Source organism: Populus euphratica, unplaced genomic scaffold (assembly GCF_000495115.2).
Source record: "Populus euphratica unplaced genomic scaffold, PopEup_1.0 scaffold153.1, whole genome shotgun sequence".
Lineage (NCBI taxonomy): Eukaryota > Viridiplantae > Streptophyta > Magnoliopsida > Malpighiales > Salicaceae > Populus > Populus euphratica.
Window position 1 is genome coordinate 259,151 of NW_011499953.1, and position 10,291 is coordinate 269,441.

Consider the following 10,291-nt stretch of genomic DNA (forward strand, 5'->3'; position numbering starts at 1 on the left):
CAGTATATATAGAGAGTTGAAGGCAGGGTGTTTCGTTGATTAGGTGACAGAAATTGTATAGTTTAAAATTGAAAAGAAAACCAGAACAAGCTACATGAAACTATGCATAATTTTCAGTTTATTAACAGCTTTAGAGTGCAGTCAAAGCCAATTGCCTTTGTGTCCTTCCTTTTGAAGTAAAAAACCTGTCTTCCCTACTTAAATAATATTATCCCAATTTTACTGGCATGCCATTTTCCAGATTTCTTACATGCATTTTCTGTCTTGGGTAAAAAAGACTTCCATTTTCAGCAACAAGCATTCCACCCATCCATGGTCATACTGGTGTAACAGTGATAGGGTTTCCATTTTTTGTTGCGTATCAATCCTGCTACGTACCATAACAGCAATGCATTGATTAGCTAGCTCCCCGCCATCATCAAAACTTAAGATGGTATTTTCAGTTGGTCGAAATACTAATTGCATTCAGTTTTTGAAAGAGCAATCTTAGCCAACATCAAGAAAGTTTAACTATAATCCTGTTGAGATTCTAGTACTTAGAGATAATCATTTCAAGTATCATAAATCTCTCATAGCCATTAAAACTTGCTGGCACGGTTACCGAGGGAAAAGAAAAAAAAAAACTAAGTTTAACCACGTATGTAAGATAACAGCGCAGTGCTTGCTGACAAAGCTAACCAAGATTGGTGTTTCTATCAAAGAAAGTCTATTTCAGTGTTAGATGTGTGTAATGAAGTACAGGCTACAGATGAACAGGGGGGAGACCGCACCTGAAGCAATTTTATCTCAAGCAAACACACTAACTACCGTGGGAATATATAAATATAATTCCCAGAGAATTTCTACATTTTGAGGTGGAAAATGATGTTTGATTGTGATGGGCATAAATCGAGCCTATAGCTGAGAATTTCATCTTCACAATTATGTCAAACTACCCTTGATCTCTCTGGGTCGTGATTTTTTAAATATTCGTTGGCCTCCACAGCCATGGAAGCGTATATTGCAGCTATTTGGACTGAAAAAATAAATAAATTGATATTTATGTTGATTTTGATATAAGAATGTCAAAACCATCTTAAGACATAACTGAAAAAAATACTAAATCTTCAAATTTAAAATATATTTTTGTAAAGATATCGATATCAACCATAGAGTATCTTGAATGAGTTGTTCTTTGATGGGTACATCCCAACATTCTCAAAAGCAATTATGAAATTAATATACAATAAAAATCACCTTCTGTTGGAGCTGTGGTTGTTGAAAAGCATCAATACCCTGACAAATGTTCTCTCTCTTTAAAGGGATGCATTTTAATTCGATTAAAAAAACACAGCCTCGCATTTCTGGTGTTCTACAAATGTGTAAAAAAACCCGACACTGTTCCGTGGCTGGTTCTGTCTCCATGCTTCACCGACCCAAATAGTTACACTAACCTGTTAATGGTGTGTTTTCGGAATTATATTTTTATAAATTTTTATTTTTTTAATTGTTTTGATGTGGTTATATGAAAAATAATTTTTTAAAAATAATAAAAAAAATATATTGTTTTAATATATTTCCAATAAAATACACTTTAAAAAATAAATTTAATTACACTATCAATCAAGTCCTAAATACCTAGTCAATTAGGCAATTCAGCTCTTGTATATAATTAGTTCAATTGAATCCCACATTTTAAAATAGCAGTCAATTGAGTCAAATACTCAACTTAATCTGATTGGTCCGTTAAGTGGACTGTGGGGCATGTTTCTCTATTTGTACGGGACCTTGGTATGGACTTAAATTTTTTTTTTTCTTTTTCAAGTTTTATCTCTTAACATGAAACTACCTTCTTCAATTTTGCTTTTGTATTTCTATTTTTATGTTTGCTCTGTTTGACCTTAAAGATCCCCAACTCCAGCTCATTTCACATAGTAATTCGAAGGAAATTATGTATTGTACTCGATTGACTATAATTGGAAAACATGGGGTCGATTGAGCAAATTATTTATGTAAGGGATAAATTGACAGAATGAGGAGTGGCTATATGCCCTCACCACTACATCACAGGAAAATAAATATTCTTTTAAAGAAAATCAAAGATTAAGTCAATAAACTAAGATAAAAATATATATTAAAATATTTGATCATATTTGAGCTCTAATTTATTTTATTTTATAGTAATAAAAATATTTTACTCCGCTATATTTAAAAAAACAAATTCAAACAAATTATAAAGTCAAATATTTAATCAACTCAAATGTCAAAGCACAAAAATGATAATATATATATATATATATATATTTGAAAGGATAGAAAAAAATAAAATCAACATGAGTAAACCTGTTAGCTCACAACTCAAATTATAGGAATGTGATAATCTTATAAAAAATAAATTTAAAAAAAAAAAGCAAAATTTCCAACCAAACCAAATTTGAAGGATAAAATAAAAAAAGATTTTAAAAGAATGATAAAAAAAAAAAAGACTTGAGTGAAACCCCAGTCAAACTTATTAAATCATGATCTAGGTCATGAGATTGTACTAGTCCTATAGAAAAAAATAAAACAAAATTAGAAAGTTTAATCCTTAACATTACTAATAGCGAAGGAAGAAGTAAAAAAAAACAATTTAAAAAAATAATTCAAATCAACCTATAAAATCTTGGATAAATTGAAAATAATAATATAATAAAAATTAAGGTGTAAATCATAAGAAAAGAAAAAGAAAATGGTGTAAAGGAGATAAAGAAAAAGAGTTTATAGCTGAAAACACCTATTTTTCCAATAGTGAAAACGGTGTAGCTATTTTGAAAAATAGCTAGACCAATTTATATAAACTAGTCAAACTAGTTTTTAAAAATGATTAGACTATTTTAGCTACTGTCTTTATTATAACTCAATGGTCTGTAGTTAGAGAGGAAATGACAATTTCATTTTTTCTTCTTTTATTTCACCTTGAATGACTAGAAATTGATATTTAGAAGTAAAAGAGAGTCTTCTGATAGAAAAAACACATCTATACTAGAAATTTAGAAAGATTAATGAGATGAAATATTGAAATAAAGAGAAAAAGTGAAGAAAGAAAATGAAAAGAGAGAAGCTTTGAGAAAATTTTGACAAATCAACTTTCAAAATACATTTGGAAATCGAGTAAGGTGTTTGAAACCCATTTATATCAATTTGATCGATATTTTAGTGATTTAAAAAAAAAATTGATCAAAATTAAGTTAGGGTTGTAAGATGAAATTTTAGGGAAAAGTGAAATTCTTAAAAATTAGGTTTCTAAAATCCTTATAGGTTGTTGTGGGGGTGGAAACATGTTGAATTAATAAAGAAATTTGGATGGGTAATGAAGCTCGAGGGCCGGCCATTAAAAGACAAAAAAAGAGGTTTGATGAATTTATGTTACTCTTGTAAATTATATAGAAATTGTGATAACTAAATACATGAATAATAGTTTATATGGGAAATTAATGAAATTAAAGTGGGTTTTAGTTGTATTAATGCTTGTAGTGTTATTGTGATAGGCTAAATGTATAATTGATGAGGAATTGGTGGTTAATTGGATGAATAAGAAATTATTAAGATTTTAATATAAGAAAAATTATCATTTATTTTTATAAGGTTTCAGCCAAAACAATAAAAAGAATGGGTGAAGGATTAATGAAAAAGAAAATTCAAAGAAAACATATCCTTCTACTTTTGGTATATTCAGTTAAAAGATAAAATGAATTGTATTATAGTAATAATTATTTATGCATTAACTTGTTTGTGTGAAATAAAGTTAATACGAGGGTAAGAGACATTTAATGTTGAGCTCTTAAAATTACAGAAAAAATTATTGTGCAGGTACTAATATAGAATCCTAAATATAGAACTCAAACGTCTAGTAAGTGCCCAGCACTTTATTAATTATATTTTATTTAAAATTGTTAAAACATTATAATAAAATTCTTGATTGTTCAATGATATTATTACATTACATGAGATTGTTGTCATGTTTTAATCTAGATAATTTATTCTTGATTTAAGAACTAGTGTCGTATTATCTAATTCTTGATTTAAGGATTGCTATCATATTCTAGGTTGAATGACTAATTCTTCTAATGCCTTGTTTTGTGTTATAAATCTAGATATCTTAAATAAGATTAATGTTATATTTCTAGGTACTATGAAGATTACATTGAATGGGGTTTATTACTTGTGTCTAGGTCAATATGGATTGTTTTAATTAATACGAGAAAAAAGATAAAGAGGAACTAAGTTAATTGTTAACTTGATTTCAATAGATGTGTATACTTTAAGTTATTCAATAAATTTATTATATTACATTGAAAACTTTATGTCATATCAATTCATTAATGATATAAAATAAATTCAATAAATTTATTATTTTACATTGAAAACTTTATGTCATATCAATTGATTAATCATATAAAATAAATTCAAGATCCTCGTAGCTTCATCGGGACTAGTTGATAATATAACCCTTGCATTTTTTATTTATAAGAATATTAAAGAAGTTGCATATTATGTATAGTTTTTTTTTATGATAACAATATTAATAATGTTACATATTATGTGTAATTTTGGGGATTATAATATGAATGTTAATTAATTATTGTAATTACTATTCTAGGATCTTATGATATGTTACACTTAAATATTAATTAAATCCATGACTATCTTATATAGATTTTATTTTGATAATGTTTGTATTAAATTCTTAATTTCATAGGTAAATGATTCTTAGTTTAAATTATGTGTTATCATGTTTGAATTATTATATGAATGATTCAATTGAACCATAATAAAATGTTATGATGCGTTAATTTGTAATGTGATGAGTTCATGATTAGGAAATTTAATCACAATGATTGTATGAATGATTCAATTGAACCATAAAGATTTAAGAATATTTAGGAATGTGGTGTAAACTATGTTCTCTAAAAATTAATTTTTTTATGATTTTGAATTGTTATGATGTGCTGATCTTAAAAATAATTTATAAAAAAAAAATATTTTAATATATTTTGACATGAAAAGTACTGTGAAAAGCAATCATAATCATACTCTCAACCAGACTATTAATCATGTGTTTAAAAGTGTGGTAAAAGTTACTTTTAAAAGTATTTTTAGCTTAAAAATTTATCAAAATAATATTTTTTTTATTTTTAAAAAAATTATTTTTGATATCATCACATCAAAACAATCCTAAAATACCAAAAATAATTAATTTAAAGCTAAAAATATTTTTTAAAAAATAAAACAAGATCTAATCTTAATACTAAACAATACTAATGGGCTGCTATTGCACTACTGAATGGTTTCAAAAGGTTTTGCATCCAAAGGAAAATATTTATTTTTTTCATAATGGTTACTTAGTCTTTTTATTTTTGTTTAAAATTATGTTATTTAAAAAAAAATTATTAATTTTGTAGCTGAGTTCTATCATGTTATTTATAACTCTTTCAAATTTAACCAGTTTAATATAAAAAATAACTCAAAATAAAATATAGTTTAATATCTCATTTATTTTTTTGAAAAATAGTTTTTAAAAAATTATTTTTTAAATGTTTTCTATTTTTTTAATAAAAAAATAGTCAATAGAAAATTTATTTAATAGAAAGCATTTTTCAGTAAAAAAATGACTTAGTTTCCACAAAAAGTGGTTTTCTTTATTTTGGATAGAAAACACATTAGAGAAATTATAAAAATATTAGAAATATCACATTATGTGTTGATTATATCAAATTTGATTTTTAAACTTTTGATTACTATATATTTTATTTTGAATTTTTTTCTTTAATTTTATCCCTTAGAATTTGATTTAATTTGATTTTTATATCAACTTTGGTCTTTATTTTTATAATTGTTATTTGATTTTGTCTTATCATTTGTAATTGAATTTTTTATCTATCAAATTTAGTTCTTAATCTTTTGAATGTTATTTATTTTATTCAAAATAATTTATGAAATTATAATTCCTTTAATCTCATCATTTTTCTACTTTGTTTTATCTACTAGATTTAATCTCTATTATTTTAATTGTTATTTATTTTATTTGAGATAAAATATGAAATTAGTTTTTTAATTTCATTCTCATACAACTTTTAATTTATAAAATTTGTTTCTCATTATTTTAATAAACTTAAAAAAATAAAACATTAATAAGTTATTTTCTAGTTTATTTTTCATGACATAACTAAATAATAGAAAGTGATTTTAACTTATTTTTCATAATACTATCCCATATCAAAAAGTAATTCACTTTTTAAGAATTATTTTTTAAAAAAATTATTTTTCAAAATAAAACAAATTTATAGTGAATAAACAATATCTAAGTTAAATACCAGGTCAGAAGGTCATTTTTTGGTTCCAACCAGGTTTTAAAAACTATTGAAAAAAAAACATTTAACTAAATAAATAGGAAATTTTTTAAGACAATTTCAAAAAACCTTCGCAAAAAAAACGTCATTTTCTTCCTTGACACTATCAATTCAGCATATAAGTGGCTTGAAAAAAAAATCACAAACACAGGGAAGATAGGAGCTCACTTGATCGTGATAGTCATTTAAATTTGTATCAGTCATGTAGGGACAAGAGCTTCGCTGCATATCCTCCATTGCCCACAGTCACATTGCCAGCTTTGAAGAGAAATTAACAAAATGGAAAGAAGAAAAATGACAGTAGTAGAAGAATATGTATGGATGGTGGTGAAGGAGACACGATAAGAAGAAGAAGAAAGGCTAAAACGGGCTCAATGAAACTCACCTGCCCCACATTGAAGATATCAACAAAGAAGCCGAGATATCAAGATCTGGAAGAACATATAAGACAGGTCTGAAATGCTACCCAATAGACAAAACCATCTGTGTTCATCAATGCCTTGATGTCCATATATGTTTGCGTGTCTTCATGGATGGAACAAACAAGAAGTGGCTGCCAAGGAAAACTTGTTCGGTGAGGCTTTTCAATGGATTCCCAACATAATCTTGTATCTATGCAAGGTGTTCACATCATTTTGATCTGTTTCTGCAAGACAAAATCATCAATGATTGGATATATCAGAATGTCGGTAAACCACAAGGTAATTGTGGTTATTGAGAGTGTTCTTGAAATTTTCTTTCTCTCTCTTTTTGTTCGTGTTTCCATTTCAGAATTTAAGCAGGGTGTCTTTTCTTATATCAGGATTCAAGTATCATGACAAGATCATCCGGAAGTAAAAAAAATAATTAATTACGAACATGATTTAAATACTACCTTTATCAGCTTAATGCTAACATAAAAAAAAATACAAGAGAAAAAATAACTTTTTTGTTTTTAATAATGAATATTCTTATATCAGTTTTTGTACATTAAGATTAAAAAAAATTCTCTTTCATTATCAAAATTATATATTTATAAGGATATTTTCCGGTTCCTTAATTGTTTTAAACTCAAACTAATTTTATCTTTGCAAAAGCAACTTAGGAATTCTAAAGATAAAATTAATAAAAACACAGCTTGATATGTAACTCGGGTTTAAAATCAAATTCTATGAGAGTTTTCTAAAATATAATTAACTTGATTGATCTAAAAATGATAAATTAAAAAACAATTGAGAACAAAATTTACAAAAAAAAATGACAAAAAAAACTTATTGACCTAATACATTAATTAGTCTAGATTTGAAATTAAAATATATGAAAGTTGTTTTGAGATAATTTAATTAACTTGGTCTGTTAAAAAACAACTCAACAGACTATTAAAAACAAATTAATAATAAAATTGAAAATAAAATAATGCAATTCAAAAAATAACGAGGGATTGAAAATAAAAGGGAAGGGCTGAATTGAAAAAAACATTATTAAGTCCAAGTTTTTTTTAATTAGAGGAATTCCACTTAGCATAACTCGTGGCTCTAAACAAATGAAATGGATTTGTTGTTCATATGCAAAAGCTGGACTCGAAGTTGAAATAGATTGTCGGTTACTCTATCGAAATGGATAGCTATCTGGATAAAATTGACATCCAGAAGTTTGAAAACATTATTTAAGACATGATGTTGAAGTTATGTTTTCTACCACTTATTTTTTTATTAATAATCTATAAATTTGAAGTTTTTTTTATGTGGTATCTTGCTATAGAGATATTAACGGAGAAAAAATAACCACCTGATTAAAATTAGAGATTTTTAATTCTGAAGTTGATGAATCGGAAGTTGATGAATTTGTTTTAAATGAGTAAGTTTTTTAGATTTATAAATAAAATATAAATATTATTAAAACTGATTCGAAACTCATCCCAAATATATATTTATATTATATAAATATATTTATGAAATATTTAGATTTTTTTAATACAATATGATATATATATATCCTTTTATATTGACATAAAACACACATACAATTAATATTTATCATTTTATTATTTAATATATATATATATAACTATTTTTTATTGATTAATAAATAACAGTAAAAAATGGATACCCGTTTGAGATCCAGTGACATAATTTATATATATCTATTTTTTTTATTTATAAAATAATAGATAGAATATGAATTTTAAAAAATCTATCTTGAGAATACTCATTATTATTCCAAATTAAAATATCTATTAATACCATTTTGTGTGTTTTCTTACATCTCTCACTATTAAGTGGGGGTCTAACTTAATCAAGAGGATTAATAGCATCGAGTTGTATTAAAGAATCCATCTTTTCCATTGAAAAGAAGAGGGAAAACACACAAGAAAAGAAAATGGTGTTCTTGTTTCTTTCTAATTAGGTGGCAAAAACAAGCAAAAATTCAAGACAGGTATCGTTTCTCAAGAGATGGCCCGTGGCAGTCAAAGTCAGCAACTACACAGCATTTTCAGCCTTCAAATCGAGTCAGCTGATCTGGGAAGAAGGTTCCATTTCCGTGACCAACTTCACCTCTGTTTTGAAGAGAACAATAAACAGCGAGTCGATAGAGAAGTACATGAACCCACCAGGTGAGTGAGTCACAAACGACCCAAAACTCTTCCCCACCACACAGTGCCAGGCCACCCCATATACCGAGTCAAATTCCTGTCCAAATTAACCCATCTCAGTTCTGGAGACTCAAAACACATTGGCTAAAACCAGTTTATAAATAAATATAACCACTGTAATCAGTACTTATTAGCTATTAGCAATTGATAATCTAATTAATCAATAATTAATCTTCTGATGCTGTAAGAGTACCAAAGAGCTATTGAACTAAACATAAATAAGTGCTATTAGGAGATGGAGAGATGAGATAGACCTTCTTGAGGGCTCGAGCAAGGAGGGTAGGATTGGGGCGGTGTTTGGGAGCTGATGATATTGATGGGTCGTCGAGAAATGATCTTGCATAGCGAAGGGCACGTTCTTGCATGTCGACTGGCATGTCGGAAGATCTTAGCCTTACATTTAAGCTTAATGCAATGGCAGCTAGCTTCATGACTTCCTCTGTCGGAGACCTATCTTGGGCCATTATTAATGTCTCTTCTTCTTGCCTGTTTTGAGCAGTGAAAAAATGTTGTTTCAAGCCAGTAGCTCGCTCCTCTTTCTGTCTTTGGGATTTAATGATATCCATGAATAATAAACAAAGAGAATATGTGTGAAGACAAAGAATGGAGCTCTGCGGAGAGAATAAATAAGCTGTGCTAGCTTGCTTGCAGTGCTGGTGTTTAAAAGGTTTTTTTATTTAAAAATATATTAAAATAATATTTTTTATTTTTCACAATTTTATTTGTTATATTAATATATTAAAATAATACAAAAATATTATAATTTAAAATAAGAAAATTAAAATTTAATAAAACGTCAGATCCAGACAATAATGATTGATTGTGAATGTCATGAGCAGAGTTTAGTTGAGCATTGGCCAATAGTACGTGTACAAGTGTTGAAGTTTAGGTACGTTCGAGTTGTGTGATTGGACAGTTCTTTCATGTGAGTCACAGGGCGTGGTTGTAGTCAAGGTCACTGTACCAGTCTGGGTATGCATGCCGACACGGGGAAGGCATGGAAAGGGTACGGCGAAAGGTTTGAAGTTCTTTGTTGACCACCGTTGAACAAAATCAATCATATTAATCACGAATCTTTCTATGCTGATGTTTTTGCCTGTAGAAATCGATGGGAAAGTTGCCTTAGAAATTCTGTCAAAATTAGGTTTGAAACAATTTTGAAGAAAGGATGAGGGTAATTTTCAAGTGGCATCTGATTTTAAATTTATTTCAAGCTATTATATGTCACTAATTTTAATTAAGAGTTTCATCAAATTGGACTTGTATCAATTTAATTATGATATATAAGATC

General features: G+C 27.3%; 1 protein-coding gene across 1 annotated transcript; it reads right to left on the reverse strand.

Moving 5' to 3' along the window:
* Nucleotides 1-8,719: 8,719 nt before the first annotated feature.
* LOC105138148 (dynein light chain 1, cytoplasmic-like) lies at nt 8,720-9,648 on the reverse strand. The gene is made up of 2 exons (XM_011044160.1): nt 9,255-9,648; nt 8,720-9,037 (listed from the first exon to the last, which is right to left on the reverse strand). The coding sequence occupies exons 1-2, from the start codon at nt 9,564-9,566 to the stop codon at nt 8,858-8,860; spliced, it is 492 nt and encodes a 163-aa protein (XP_011042462.1). The 5' UTR covers nt 9,567-9,648; the 3' UTR covers nt 8,720-8,857.
* Nucleotides 9,649-10,291: the final 643 nt, after the last annotated feature.

What these genes read in the sequence shown, in the direction of transcription:
- LOC105138148 (XM_011044160.1), bottom strand. Translation starts at nt 9,566, where the DNA reads ATGGATATCATTAAATCCCAAAGACAGAAAGAGGAGCGAGCTACTGGC. An exon ending in TTGCTCGAGCCCTCAAGAAG is followed by an intron (nt 9,038 to 9,254) that starts GTCTATCTCATC and finishes TAATTTGGACAG; the next exon opens with GAATTTGACTCGGTATATGG.